This window comes from Falco cherrug, chromosome 6 (genome assembly GCF_023634085.1).
Source record: "Falco cherrug isolate bFalChe1 chromosome 6, bFalChe1.pri, whole genome shotgun sequence".
Taxonomy (NCBI): Eukaryota; Metazoa; Chordata; class Aves; order Falconiformes; family Falconidae; genus Falco; species Falco cherrug.
Genome location: NC_073702.1, coordinates 45,903,669 through 45,919,374, shown reverse-complemented (window position 1 = coordinate 45,919,374; position 15,706 = coordinate 45,903,669). Strand labels below are relative to the sequence as shown.

General features: G+C 46.2%; 1 protein-coding gene and 1 long non-coding RNA gene across 4 annotated transcripts in view; one reads left to right on the top strand and one right to left on the bottom strand.

Annotated features, from left to right (window-relative positions):
* AKAP12 (A-kinase anchoring protein 12) overlaps positions 1 to 15,008 on the bottom strand; it is a 31,233-nt gene extending 16,225 nt beyond the window's left edge. Inside the window, exons 1-2 of one of the 3 annotated variants that reach the window (XM_055713871.1) lie at positions 14,773 to 15,008; positions 5,109 to 5,295 (exon numbers count right to left, since the gene is read on the bottom strand). In XM_055713871.1, the coding sequence (XP_055569846.1) occupies positions 5,109 to 5,295; positions 14,773 to 14,910 (325 nt within the window). In that variant the 5' untranslated portion in view covers positions 14,911 to 15,008. Of the gene's footprint in view, positions 1 to 407; positions 445 to 1,959; positions 2,092 to 5,108; positions 5,296 to 14,772 lie in introns of those variants that run through there. The other 2 variants (XM_027815800.2, XM_027815798.2) reach the window with 2 other exon arrangements.
* On the top strand, positions 3,089 to 5,270 carry LOC114017918 (uncharacterized). Its single transcript, XR_003563256.2, has 2 exons — positions 3,089 to 4,990; positions 5,142 to 5,270. It is a non-coding gene; the product is annotated as an uncharacterized LOC114017918 (long non-coding RNA).
* Positions 15,009 to 15,706: the final 698 nt, after the last annotated feature.

The window sequence follows — 15,706 nt, the reverse complement described above, 5'->3', positions numbered from 1 at the left end:
AGTTAAAGATTCTTCATTAAATGAACTTAGAATAATGAACTGCTCTCAGCTGTTCCGCTTGGGAACCAAACCGGCATGCTACAAATATTTATGAAATTTCATGGTTACCCATGCTGTCCGTGTCTCACATTCAGTGACTTGGTTCTGCTTTTTAAAATAAAATGTATTCACCAAGCATAAGATAGATGCAACACTAGCAGTCTGGTATTTGAGGGAGAAAAAAACCCAACAAATCTACTCTGCTAGGAGCAAGGACAGGATAAGCAGTAACAGGTCAATAAATGCTGGGACATTTTTGAGAAACCCTAATGATTAATAATGAAAATGCACAATGAAAAACAGATTGGAAATTTTCTTTAGCGAAACGACTGCATAAAGCATAACAAAAACATTGTAGACAAACTTACCACAAAGGAGATGTAGCTGCATCTGCACGAATTAGACACACGATCGCGTAAGACACTCCTGCATGCCAATAAGGAGAGGCACTCTGCCCCTTCCAAGAAACGGCAATCTGTACTACAAGCTAGATGCAGTTCTTGCAAAACGTACTATAGAAACAGCTGTGCTGTAGCCAAAATCCAAGTTTCTCCAAGAATTATTAAATAAGGAAAACTTCAAACGATCAAACTGTGCAACCCTATGAAGAGATTGCTTTTGAAAAACAGTTTAACCTTTAATTACTAACAATAAAGGGAAATAAAAAAAAATAGAAAACCCTTGAGGAAAAAGACTCAGCATGTGATAAGCTCATTAAACATCGAGTTTAATGAAAACCCTATTGTAAACAGCAGTAGGATATCTCCTCCCCTACTAACTGATTCAAATCACGTACAGTCCTCCCCAGGGTCAATTCCAAATGGAGCCGGACTTCTACAGTCTTTGTTGTCAATATGTATTGTAAAGTTAAAGTATTTTGTGTGAATAAGCCCCCACTATTTGTTGAATTAATTCACTAGCTCTAGCAAATAAAATATAAGCGAGTAAATAATTAATACAATGAAATAAAAAACCTTCCTAGATTGTTAAACATCATCGATCTGAGGGAAATTCTGACATAAATTAGTCATCTGTAGTAAACAACGGTGGGGTTTGTTATTTAAATTTCATAATGCCACTTTGTTTCCTAGAGAAAGACACAAGTTTGTGTAAAACCAGATAATTATTTTCCTTTTAATTCTTTGCTCCTCTGGATACTCTCTCTTCAGAAAGCCCAACTAGTTTATGGTGTTAGCGCTCACACTTCAGCAGCCCATGCACTGCTTTCTTAAATAAGATGTACAGAGTTCAATGCATAGATAGCACCGAGGTTTTGATATCACCGGCTGGGATCCCGCCACCACACATGCATGTAACACACCCCCGCACAACCACAGCCACCGCCTTAATCTCCTCGGGATTTTGCTTCATTAAAATTAAAACAGCTGTAAAGTAACAGCTTCATTTCTCTCATGCAAAATTTTTTGCAACATATCAATGACGCTCGCTTCTACGTTTCCTTCCATTTCACCACGGTTAGTGGTATTTTGCTGCTCTACTGCTTGATTAACATAAAACAGTATCATCAGTGTGGTCACTCTTGCTTTTTTCTGTTTCTCAATTTCAGATACCATTTCATATTCCAGTACCGCGGGAAAAAAACCTAGTTAGCATCTTCAGATCTGTAGAAGCCTTGCAATACAAAAGCACCACATCTAATATCCGATGGAGGTGATGAGAAATGTTAAAGTTTCAGCAGCCTTCACTTGGAAGCGGTTCTCACTGAAGGTATTTAAGACGGACCTTTTAACCCCTAACGCCCTGCCGGGAAATCTAGGGAAAGTACAACATACTTTGGAAAGCCGAAGAAGCCCCACAGCGAGTGGCAGAGCCGCTGCAGCCCAAGTGCCCAGGCACCGAGAGCCACCAGCGGAGGCAAAACCGGCCCGAACGCCCGTGCGGGTCCCCGCCGCGCCTCACCCGCCATGGCCACGGTCCCCAGCATCGGTCCCCAGCATCGCCGGGCGGCTCCGGGCCGGGCCGCGTCCCAGGTACCTCCTGTGCGCCGTTGGGATGCGGAGTGAGGGTTGCGGAGGGGGGATGCGGAGGGGGCGATGCGGAGGGGGGGATGCGGAGGGGGGGATGCGGAGGGGGGGATGCCGCTACCCCGCTCCCTCGCCCGCCCCCGCCCCGCCCCCCGAAGCGCGGCGCAGCTCCTCCCCGCCCATCGCTGCCCTGCTGGCAATTAAAATCATTACGGCTCGAAATACCCGGCTTGCAACTCCCTTGGGCCGCTGACTCTTTTCCCGCTGACCAGAGGAGATACCGGCTCCGCAGCCAGCGGCCGCCACCGACCGAAGCGCCGAGCGCTGCAGCTCCCGCTTCTGCCACACCTTCCCGATGGCTCTGCCAGAGTATCCCGGCCAAACCTCAACAGATGCTCGTTAACAGCCCTGAAGCAGTTTGCCCCTCAAACAAAAAACCCACATGAAACACTTTTGTTTCTCCGTACTGAAACATTTCCTCCTTTGCCTATTAACAGTCACTTTGTGGTTGAGATTATTTATTTATTTTTTTTTGCTGCTTTCATTTGTTTGGGTTTTTTGAATTGGAATTCTCTACAACCCGATTACATCATAAATTGTCTCAAATTCTCCTGTCCCAGGTTTCAAAAAAGTATTACTTCAGATGCTTGTAGTATAGTACTGTGATGCTGCAGCAACTCTTCCTGCTAGTAAAAAGGGATGCAATTTGATAAACCAAAATGTAAAGGATCAGTTGGTATCTGATACAGGACCTCGTATTACAGTAACAAGATTTCTATGGATTACACTGGCTATCTCCAAAGTTCTGATGATACACAGAGACTTGTGCCAGCCAACCACAGCCCCTGTCTGCAGCTCTGACTGCCAGCACCAACTTCCCAGTGAATTCACCAGGCTTCCCCTCGGTTTAATCTGATAGTGGCAACTCTGATGAGTCTGGATCACCTCTCAAATGGTCTTCTGAATGTGAGACTCAAATAATGACAACAACAAATCAAGCAACTCGGAAAACATTCAAATCGTAAATATTCCGTTACTATAGGCAACTACCTGTGTTGCCTCAGCACTCAGTGTCATGATGCCTTATTTCTGACTTCACGGACTTTGCAAACAAGGTGAAATAAAGAATGAGTGGGGAATGTGAAGAAGTGCAGAGTTAAAATGATGTATTTCTCTACGTGGAGCATTTAAGAGATACCTCTGCCCCACTTTTTTTCATCTGCCTAAAGACACGTGGACCAGGCTCTGTAAGGTCCAGAGGGGTGGATATGAACTGTTACGAATACCTGAATGCGGTCTTTACTTGAAGAGCTATCTTTTCAATGCCTGACCAGACAGGTTTTATTTGTCTCTATGGATGATGTCATTTTCAGCTATTGTTACCAGAAAACACATGCTGCATTGCCTCCATAAAGAGCTTTTTCACTTTGAGAACAAACCCGAAGAATGGTTTTCCGTTTCACATAAACTATGCTACCATGTAGGCTTGGTTTCATGGACAACACTAAAATAAATCCTGACTAAAACAGCAGCAGCACACAACCACATGAGAGATAATTATCAAAAAAAGCGAAGACTTTTCAGGCAACCTACTCGCATCCAAATTCGTAGTGCTACACCTATGCCCGCAACACATCATGCATTTGGTCACATGTAACTATCTGCATGCAAAGGGAGTATCTCACCTCTTCTTCATTACACATCCTAGGAACACCATTTCTGTACAACTGAAGCTACAAGCCAGAATTATTCAACAAGAATTATCATCTTTGACTATTAACTTGAAATTCATGCTCTTTTAAAGGCCTTCTCTGTTACTTAATCCAGAAGCTGAATACCAACACGAAACCTTCTGACATTACTTCAAATCATCAGGTATTTTCTCTTCCTTCATGACTCGGGTTTAATGAGTATCCTCTCTCCATCCCTACCCACTTGAGAGTCAAATTTTAAAAAGAAGCAGTGTTTACCATGAGTGAAAGATAAAACATGTTGCATCCCATTTTTACAATGCCAAAAGCCTCTACCAATATGATAAAAAAAAAAAAAAAGGCACAAAATCTCAGCATAAAATATGGCAACCTTCCATTGGAATAACAGTGTTACAGCAATTAATCTGAAGATGTGGCAAAGAACTGCCGTTACTAGAATTCAAACCTCAAAGCACACTAAGGGCTACACAAATGCCTCCAGCTGCTTGGATGTGCTCCATCCTACCCTTTCCCCATCCCTCCCCTGCTCTCTCACACCAGCACTAGCTGCCTGCTCTGACAGAAAACTACCCCTCGCTCTTGCCACCCCTGCCAAAAAGGTCAGCGTGCAGCGGGATCACCGAAGAGGATCTCTCACTGCACGTCTGCAAAAGGGAGCAGAGGGAAGGGGGCAGCAGCAAGAGGCTGCTGAGGGCAGGAAGGGTGGGCTGCCAGTTTGCACAGAAGAAAGAGCAGCACATTTCCAACTGTGCAGCAAGGCAAGGAAGAGATTCCCAGGACAGAGCAGACAGGGGCGCCTACGATGAGAAAGGTTTTGTGATCAAAAAGCAAATCTGATTAAAAGCAGTAGGAAAGAGAATTTTAATCAAGGTAAAGCCAACAGAGCAGCAGCCTGTCTCTTGCCCTGAGTTCAAAATAGTTTATTATCATTAATATCACTGATGAACGAACATAAAAGGATTTCTGCCCTACAAAGGAAGAGACAGGCCCATGCAGCAGAAACTCCCAATGTAAGAAGTGGAAACAGAGCTGTTCCTTCAGGTGAATTGTCAAGAGACCAGCTGCGGGCAAGCAGAGGCACCACAGGGTGCATAGAGAGCAGAGAACCTCCTAAGGGGTAAGGGGTAGCATCCCCCACCACTGACACCACAGCTTCAGTCCACAACCCATTTGTTATCTGACCTCTGCTACAGAGAAAACGCATCCCAACAAAACAATGCCCTAGAAGAAGCACTTGAGCAACCAAGAGACCACGTGAGTAACTACCTACCTGTTCGCTAGGAGACAGCTAATTGAGCCCCATTTCAACTGCTCACTCCATTTAGCACGCAGGCCTCTCTGATCTGCCCGCTGAACACAGGTTTTTACTCACCACTTGTTTCAGCAGCCTCTGCTTGCTCTCCAGGTGGTTCTTGGAGGGGTGAAGCCACCTCTGGCTGCTGCCCATCCAGTTCCTGAGGTGTTGTAACAGCTCCTGGCTGCTGTGGCTCCTGTGGTGGGACTTCATGCTCCAAATTGTCTGCGTTAACATGAGGTACTGATAAACTTGCATCTAAAACCTGCATGGTCAAGTATTGGTTGAAGGATGGTAGAGAAAGAAAGAAGGGAGAAAAAAAACCAAAAAACCAAACATCAGTATTAGGCCAGGTTTTTTCCCCTACAGAATACTGTTCTTTCATTCTCATGCAAGCATTTTGGGAAATAAGTACTTCGGTGCAGTATTCCTCCTTCCCAAAATTATTAACTTTAATAAATCAAAGTAATTCTGTGAGAAAAAAAAATACACCAAGACATAATCTGGGGCTATTTATTTTATTGTTCTCCCACATGAAATATGTGGAAGAAGCAAGTCTTACAGACAATGGCCTATAACCTTGTGTAGAAATTGGTTTCTAGCATGAAGAAAAACCCCAGGATAATGTGAGTCTAGCTGATGGAAAGATATTTTTAATTCTTCTAAATGTCTGGCCCAATTTCCCTGATATATGCATGAATACCATCCACATTATAGCCTTTAGTATCGCTCCTCTGCTGACATGCTTATCTTATCATCACAAACAACACAACTACAAAGAAACTGAACTGTTCTGGACAGAAAGCAGAATATAAATCCCATGAGGAAATTCAATGAAACTGGAATTAAGCTAGAATTTTTGGGCCTCAGTTATTAGGCATAGATTATTCATACAGGGCAGAAAAAGCTTTGCAGTTCTTTGGGATTCTGCGCTATAATATTTGAAATATTTTGTCTAGATTTGCTAATATATGTACAAAACAAATATCTTTTTCAGCTTCCACATTTGATACATTTTAATTATTTGTGTTGGTTTGCCATACAACAAGGAAGATACTTTCAGAAGCATATTTTTATTTAGAAAGTATGAAATGTGTTATGGTCATTAAAACCCACTTCTTTACCCTTTCATTATTTGTTTGATTAACTACCTTTCCAACCAATTGTATTACTTTCCAACAGAAGCCATTTCAGCTAATTAACCACATCTTAAATCCCTATTCCTGAAGAGTAGGTTTAAAGTTCCTCTGGTAGAATGGCAAACCTTAATTACATATCATTGTCTTATTACTCAGCTGTGCTCCCAAAATGCCGCCATTGAAGCCCTGTTAATTAAGTGAAGGAATCACAGATACAGCCCATCTTTCAGTGTAATGTAACATCCAAACGCTTGAAGCAGCAAACTGGGATCAGGAAGATGCCACATTCCTGACGATTCTCTTCCAAACCCCACCAAAACAAGCTTCTGAACGAGGAGATCCATTTATTTATTTTTATTAGCAATTAGCCTGCTGCAACGGAATTTCAAATCAACATACAAAGTGCGGGGCAGACGGCTTTCCTCTTATCATTCCACCCCCTTTTCATGCGCTGGATGGGATCCAAGAGAAGCGCCGTACCCTGCTTCCACAGGCAATGAAGTGTGCGTTCGGGTTCCCAATTTTCAGTTCAGAAGCCCTTAATTAAGCCAAATTGTTTCCACCTGGTGTTGCTGCGCTCCTCAAAGCTGCCTTTCACAGCCACATAATCCACCTCACGAAAAAGGACCCCATTCTGCTCTACTGCCAATACCACAGATGGAATAATTTGGCTTCAGAGTTTTCACATGCTGAGACCAGATATTAAATAGAAGAAATATGAAATGGCTCAACACTCAGATTACATTCCCGCTTCTCACATCACCCTTCTCATAAATCTAAAACACAGGAACTCAGGAGGAACAAAAATGCCACACCACCGAACAAAGGCATGTAAACTCTGGGAAGCTCCTCCGCAGTTGCACACAACATTAACTGAATGCTAGTAACTGATTAAAGATGAGGAACAAATTGGCACAGAAAATAACAGCCTAATTCTTAAAGGGCTTTGAGATTCTTCAATACAAATTTATTACAGGGCAGTTATTTTTTTAAAAAAAATGAACTTTACTCATTCATTCTTGTAAGACAACTGCTAGTCCTGCAAACACAAGAAATTTTACTGGCTCTAAGGGCACTTGGCTATCTGAAGGTAAATCCACAGATGGCTATTTCAAGATGACACCTTCAGAATTAGCACCAACAATTCTTTGAAGTCACAAGAAAGGCAGCAGCGCTGAATATCTTAGCACTCCTCACTTTACTCAAAGATTTCCTTGCCTTTCTTTCCAAACCTCCCCCAGTCAGCAAACCATTCTAAAGCTAGTTGTATGTATAGCCATACACGTATAGATGCATAGTCTACGATTTGCCTAAGTTCCTAATATGGACCTGCGGACCCTGCAGGGCACCAGGGTACAAAGGCATCAGGTACCACAATGCAGTACAGCTTGTCTCCTTTTTAAATTGAGCCCTGAGTGTTATGACAAAATATTATCTATGGTAACACTTAATATTCCCCCCGCTCCAAATTTATTCTATAGTTGCGATGCGTTCAGGAAAACAGTGACTATATCATCCCACACATTTGTGACCAAAACTCAGAAGTCACTGGATCTAGCGGATAACCCTTCCGATCTGCAAAATGCTGTGATACATTTAATAATGTTTTTACATTTAATTCTGTTCTTCATACTGGAAGGTAATACTAAAACCAGTTTTTACTACCAGCTAGTATAATTATAATCCTTGTTCACTCTGTACGTAAATTCAGTTTTGAAAGCAGGACCCATCAGTCAGAACTGAGCAAAAATGTAAATACATTTAAAACCCCACTATTTTCAGATTTGACCAGACATGCAGTATAACCCTACCCTGCCAGGGAACGGGGACCTTTTTACCTCAGTCTCTTGAGAAGGAGTTTGATGTCATTCTTGGCCATACAAAGGCAAATTTAGATTTTCAAATCAAGTGTTCCACTTTAAATAATTGAATAATCACAGCTAATAAAATAATAGTATTTTTGCAATTTAAAGTGCATGCAAGGGAGAAGAAAATATGCATCTTTAGGGGATTTTTAATGTGAAGGGAGACACAACAGCATTGTTAGTTTTAAAAAAAGTTTTGTGTTCTGACACAAGTTGCTCAGGCTCTTTATGAGGGTCAGTGCAGTCTGTCCCAATGCATTAGTCCTCAAAAGAAACTAATTTCAATTTTCACTCACATTAACCGCTTCATTTCTCTGAAGGGATCTAAAATGCAGTTTAGTCCAATTATGTCTAATTTAGTGAGTTGCGTTCTTAATTCCATTGGGAATAGCTGTAAAGCTTAAACAACTATAAGTCAAAGTTTAAAGAGATGGGTGAAAACCTTAAAGAGAAAATTAATGGTATTAGGAATCCTGTTATTCAGCTCTGTGTATTTATCTACAGGTAATGAGACATTACAGTTGGCAGGTTTATCAACATTCATCAGGTGTCTGCAGCACACATTCATCACTCTCCTTTGATTATTGAGATTATTAATTAATTCATGAATATGTTGTCTCACAAATGCAGGCGAAACTGCAGAGAATTGGTTATCCAGTTTGCTAGTCCTTCAGCTTCTTCATTCCCCAAACAAAGGGCCATCAGTGAAGCAACACTTCAGCTTCTGTCATGCCACTACTATACATCATGTACATATTTTTTCCAAGACTTCTTTCACACCCACCACAAAGGTGGAAGCAAAGGGCAGCCAGCCAGCCAGTGAGACTAAAATGCATAGGCCTTGTTACCCAGGTCACTCCAACCAACAGCAGTTTCTGCACACACTGTTAGGTCCGCCTGTTGGATCCCATTAAATGCACATAAAATTTAAAACATATCAAGTAAGTAACACAAAGAATTACAGGAGATATGGATGAACACCAGGTCCTGATCTCACCATATGCTAGCACACACTTCATTCATGCACTACTCTGGAGGGGCTAGCAGCACCCAGCTTCTTCCCCCACCAGCAATCACCACCATTCCCAACATTCCTTGTACCAGACCCAAATCATTCCAGGGATTCCTCACACCAGGCCCAAATGCACCAGAGTTAATTTTGCCTCATTCTGTTAATCCTGCTACACTGATTCTACATTAGATTACTAAAATAGACAGATCCAGCTGTCTGAACAACTGAGCAAACTAACATAATGGTCTCTAATATTTTTCCTGAAGTTTGATTCTGAAACTTTGGGAAAGCTTGCAGCACTGTTAGTGTGCTCAGGGGGTCAACTCTTAACACAAGCTGCTTCATTAAAGAGATCTTCAAAACACCAACATTTGGAAAAAAACCCTGAATTTAGGTCATTCCAAGTCTTTGTTCACAGCAGTTTGTCTTGTTTTGCATTAGTTAAGGCATTAGAGATTCATGGGATATTGCAAATTCCAGGTGGAGAAAAAATAAGGCCCTTAAGTCTATGAGGCACATTAACAGCACACTTAATTTCAGTACCTTATTTCTGGGTAACAACTCCTGCAGACAAAGCCAAGAGCCTTCTCCTTACCTTTCAGTCCCTCAGATCCATTCTATTCTGTCCTCAGCCCGATGCCATTGTGACACCTTCTCATGGACGACTACCCTCAAAATCCACATGGCTAAAACAAACCCAACAGTTTCTGCTCCCAAATCACCTCTGTGATCTCTTTTGGCAACCTGTGAAGGAAGCATTACTCCCAACCTGCCGCTCTGGTCTACACCTTAAGCTTCATCCAACTTGAGCTCGCTCCCAGGTCTCGCATCTTTCAGCTCTTTCTGCACAACGATCCTTGGACACCACCTTACTCAACCATATACACATGGCTCTAAGTCATCCAGACCCCAAGGATCAGTTAGAGCAAGGACAGAGCACAAAGCAAGTTACTCTCAGTTAACTACAACCACAGCTTGCATTTCCAACCAGAAGGCCTTTCAAAGACCCGACACTCCTCTTTGCATCTCTTTAGCTTCTATCACTTCAAACACAAGCTAATTGCCTTGGCTTTCAAAGTGCCCAGACACTCCCTCTTCCACCTCCCTCTTATCTCCTGTATGATTAGGGGTTATTTCACGCTTTTGGTGGATCCATGACACCAATTTCCATTGTGCATTTTTTCAATTAAGCATTTTTATGCTTTCTCCCCAGCCACCCCACAGGCATGGGCGGACCTCCAAACTGTACCACCACACTGCATCAGTTTCTTCCTTCCGTCGGAAAAAAAGGACTTAAAGGGAGTCAGACCCTGTCGAACCAGGAGATCCCTGCAGTCTCCTTATTCAGATCAAATGCCTCAAACCAAGGCTCTTAGAGACGAAGCCTAAGGACTATCCTTTGGTACTTGGTTTAGTTTTTACCATTGCAAATGTAGTATTTTCAGGCTGACACAGCTCCCTCACAAGAACGCAGTTGTTTAAACAGCAGATGTATGTCTGTCCCAGCTGTTATTTGTCAGGCGCTCAGACAATAAGACACTCTGACATCTCAGCTGGTAACCTCTTTAGAAGAGACAGTTCCAAATATTTACTGTCTAGAAGACACTTGCTCTCATTACAACGCAGGTAGTGTAATCGAGTTACTACTCAGAAATGGGAACCAACCCCAAAACACCTTCTGAACCAGTCGCTGCTCTGGAGTGGGGGCCCTCCCATGTGAGCAAGCCCAGAATTTACCACATGACATTTTAAAGCCATCGATTCCCATAAAAGATTATCTCTCCCAAACCTAGATTTTGCTGCAAGAATAGCCTATTCTATAGCATTCCAGTATTTTTCCAGATCCTCTCCTTAGAAGTCTCCCTGTACTGTTTCAGGCAGCTGTTCCAACACAGCTCTGCTCTGTCAGCAGGGCTGCAGAAAGAAACCTGCATTAGCATTGGTACCTTGAGCTTCTAAATAAAATCAAAGCCGGGTGGTGGTAGGGGGAGCGGCTGTAATTGCTTTAGCTGAGACACTGGTAGGATGACACAGCTCTCCTTGCATCACCCGCATGACTGGTAGTTACATTCCGCCCCTTGGGACTTCGGAGGGTCCCACACTGGAATCTTTTTCCAGCTCTCCCTGATGCTCAGCATCCAAATGGGAAGTCAGGCAAGAGGTGCATCACTGCTATGAATGCAGAGGGAGCTCACAAGATGGAGATGCCTGACTGGCCACGTGTTGCCACTGACAGAAGCATCACCCAGTTCCCTGCCTGCTCCCTGTCACAAGGTCCTGCCTGCTCCTGCTGCCCGAGTCCCAGAAGCCAACTCCTCTTGCTAAATCAGCAGAGAATAACCTTGCAAAGAAACTGAACGGCTTTCTAGGGGGTTCGCTCCTTGTACAAGCTCGCCCAGGGCCAGAAGCAGCAAAGAGAAGCTGCAGGTACCCTGGGAGGAGGCAGGAGCACAGGACCAATCCCATCAGACGCCTCAAAGCTTCCGTCAGTCCATGACACTCGAGGCTTGTCTGGTCTCCCCTACGAGACTAAAAGGATCTTGTTCCTATCTCTAGCACTATAATTACTGACATTTGTTAAATCCTTCTCAGGCTGAGCTTCAGGCCTCCCTGCTGCTCAGGGCAGTCTGATGGGGAGGTTTCACAAGCAGACAGGGTCTACCAGCTCACTGCCACCAACAGGGAAAGTTTTTTTCATTTCCCCTTCTTCCCGCTGCAGATGTTTGCATCGTCCTGGATCTGGGTCTCACCTGGCCATCATAGGAGTCAAATTCATGCACTAATACATCAGGGAACTGGCCCAGAAGAAAAAAAATCCACTGTTTCCTGAAGGGTTAGTGAGTTTAACCTGCTTACGGAAAGTTGAGGTGGGGACCAGGCACAGCATGAGGTGGGACTGCATCATGTGGGGCAAGACAGAGGAGATGGGTAGGAGAGGAAGAAAAGGACGTAGAAAAGAATATTGCTGTTCAAACAGCAAGGTGATAGCTCTACCAGATAGATCAGCCTTTGGTGGGACCACACCCCATCCCTGGATTTCAACAGGACTTTGGGTGTTGATACACAAATCTGATGGATTCAATTCAGGCATGCAAATGGATTAGTACCTCCAGGATCTGTCATGCTCCCCTGCAGGGGGGGCCTCCCACAGCGGGGCAGCTATACAAGATAAGGAGCAGCTCCCACAATGCCAGAGTTTAAGCCTGGTCTGCTACAGCAAAAAAAAGCCACCAGTTTCAAGTTCCAGTAACATGCTGGACTGGAAACTCTGGAGCTGCCTTTTCTGTAATTCACCAGCAACCTGTGAAAGGATGGGGTGAACAGCTGAGGTCCCAACCCATGGAGCCCACACTGAACCCGCAGTGCTTGCGAGCCAACATCCAAGGCTCCTAAATATCTCCAGCACCGCAGAAAAAGTGCTTTACAGGGTCTCTCACTTCTCCTGGGCTGTAGAAGTCAGAAACACTGAAACATACACTCCGCCTTCCAGTAACCAGGACACCTCTAAAGCTGGTATCTGGCCAAAGAGTCACATGTGAGTAACAAAACAGCTACAAATTTGGTCCTTTCTAGAAGAAAAGGCAAAGAGGTTTTTCATCTTGTACAAAATACAACTATGCCATGAAAGAAACCTGAATAAACATTTTGTGGACTTTCAAGTGACCAAAAGCACAACTGCTGTGAGATTTTATAACCTATATTAGCCTAGTTGCCTAGACAATTTGTGATCGACTCGCCAAGGCTCACTGAAGCTGGATTCCATTGAAGTCAGTTTTCAATGTTTTTCTTCTAAAAGAGGGGGTTGTGATAAGTGTTTTAATTTGGAAAGCACAAGAAAGAAGACCATCCTTCAAAATGTCCCCATTGTATCTTCTGCAAACAAATTAGCTCTTTGACAGATTTCTCCAGGGGCATTGCAGATCTGGTAATTTTCAAATTCAAAGGGCTGAAAGGAGAAACGATGAAAAACTGTGTCACAAATCTCCATGAAATTACCTTACTGTAGTAAGAGACTAAATGAGATGCAAAAAAAAAAAAAAAGTATGAGCAAACTTCATTAAAACTTTTCTTCTTATTTAATGTAATGGAAGGCAAAAATAGCTGTTTTAGAAGAACAGCAGTAATACAGCTTCTTACAGCAGTGGAATGATGAAAGAACTCCTTCCCCACCTTTAAACAGTTCTACTTACACAGCAAAGTAAAAATCTATTAGAAAACATTTTTCCTAACATGTAAAAGACACAAAACATAGTAGTAGTAGTAGTGGTAGTAGTAATAATAATAATAATGACCTGTATTTGACAACAGATCAATGCTGTTATCTTTGTCGTGGGTCTTAGTTCCCATAACTGGATAAATACGGCTATGAATGTTAATATCCCTTCTTCAAAATCACATTATCTTCATTTTTAAACAGTCACAGTCGCCAAATGCTTGCCCTCTATAAAATCACTCGCATCTAAATTTCAGCATCTGAATTCTACAATTGCCCAACGCAACTGCTAAATATTTTGTTAAGCAATACCAATCCCTAACACTTACTTGGTTAAAAAGAAAATAAAATATATCTCAGTTAATTTAAAGTTGATTCTCAATGCAGTTTTCAAATCTGTCAAAACACACACAAGGAGGTCTAGTGGTGGCCGGGAACTATGGGAAATTCAACTTGAAAGTTAAATCTGAACCACAAGGTCAAAGAAACAAAGTCATAACCCGTTCTCAAGCTCTAACACACCCACACACCAGTGACAGAAACTTTGGAATATCCCTGCTCGGAGGGCCCAGGCTCCGAGGAGCCTGAAGAAGGGGACCTCGGCAGAACGCCGGATTATCTCTCTCCTAACAAACTAACGCCTGACCGCAAAGCAACGCTACGTCAACACGTAGATGCACATAACCTCCCTTTCAGTCCCAGAATCCCCTAAACGCGCCTATTCCAGAGGGATAAATGGGTTCATTCATAATCTATTTTTAAACACCAGGCATGTTTTAAAAGAATTTCTTTCAATTCTTCAACGCCTTTATTAAGAATAACACCGAGGGTGAGCCCCTTTGCTCCCTGCTGGCCCAGAGTTGGCGAGTCACTCCCCTCTCCCCCCATGCGGTATGGCACCCGGGCGCACGGCAGCCACCGATGGCGGCCGCCCCCCCCCACCCGCGGCGGGGGGCTGCGGCTCAGGTGCGCCCGAGGCCGGGGGGTGCGGGCTGCGGTGGGACGGCGGGGGGGGAGGCCGGGGCGGGCGCCCCGCTGAAGGAACCGCAAACCCGGCGGGCTGGCCGCGCCCCGCCGCGCCTCCCACCTGCATCCTGGGGAGGGGCGGGGAGGGGCGGGGGGGCTGCGGAGCGCGGCGGGAGCCCCGGGCGCCGCCGCCAGCCGGCTGCGGGGCCGCAGTCAGGAGCTTTCCTGGCGCAGACCCGCGGCGGGTGGGTGCGGCCCTGCGCCCCCCCGGCGGCCGCACACAAAAGCGGCGGCGGCCCCGCGGCCGCCCGGGCCCCCCGCCCCGCCGCCGCCGGCGGGAGTTTTATGACTGCGGCGCTGGCCGTGGCGCAGTCCCGGCCCCGCAGCCGCCACTGCCCGCGCCCCGGCTCGGCGCCCGGCCCGGGGGTGTCCGCACGGGCGCGGCAGGTGCCCGCCGCCGCGGCGGGAAAGTTTCCCCGGGCCGGGGGCGCGGCGGGAGCCGCCGCCCGCGTCCCCCCTCCCCGGCTCCCCGCCGCCCCTGCCTTACCTTGGCGGGCTCCGCCGGCGGCTGGGGCGCCGCTGCTTCTCCTGCCGGCAGCGGCTCCGGGGGGGTGCGGGGGGGCCCGGCGGCGGCCCCGTCCCCGTCCTGCGGGGCGGCCGGCTCGGCGGAGCTGCCGGCGCCCATGGCGCTGCCCCGCGGCCGTGCGGAGCCGCGGGCGGGGGCTGGCGGAGGGCGGAGGGCGGCGGCGGCGCTGCCGGGAATGAAGCAGCCCGGCTCTCCGCAAACTCCTTTAGGGAGCGAGAGGAGGGGAGGAAAAAAAGGGAGAGAAAAAAAAAAAAAAAAAAAAAGGCGAGTGAGAGCCAGCGAGGAAAATCACCTCCCCCGCTGGTCCCCCCGCCCGTCTGCCTCTTGCTCCATCACATGAGCAGAGCCCCGGACACGCCTTGCAGCATCAAATCGGGCTGATAAGGAGCGGCCAAGGGGGGCAGCGCCCTGCCCGCCGCCGCCCCGCCGCCCGGGGGCCGGTCCCCGCTCCCCTCCGGGCACGGCCGGGGGGGGGCACCGCCTGGCCCCCCGCGGCGGCACCGCGGCGCTGACTCAGCGTTTCAGCCTCCTCCCCGCCGGCCCGGGGCCAGAGCCGGGTCGAGCCGCCGCCCACCAGCTGCCCCGGGGTGCCCCTGCGCCCCCCGCCCGGCCGCGCCGCCCTGAACCCCCGCAGGGCTTCTGCCGGCTCTTGGCTCCAGGGCTGGGCTCCGGGGCCCCAAGCCTTCGTGCCTCAGCCGTGCTGGGCCTGTCTGCGAGAAGGACGCCCAGATTTCGGCTGATGCAGAAAAGTAGGGTCCTATGTCTTAGGCAACTTTGGAGAAAAAAAAAAAAACACCTTGATTTTTTTAAAATTTTTTTGGTCATGCAGGACAGGTTCCCTTCTATTAGTCCATACCAGATTACATGGCATGAGCAAGCAAAGTGAAGAATATGG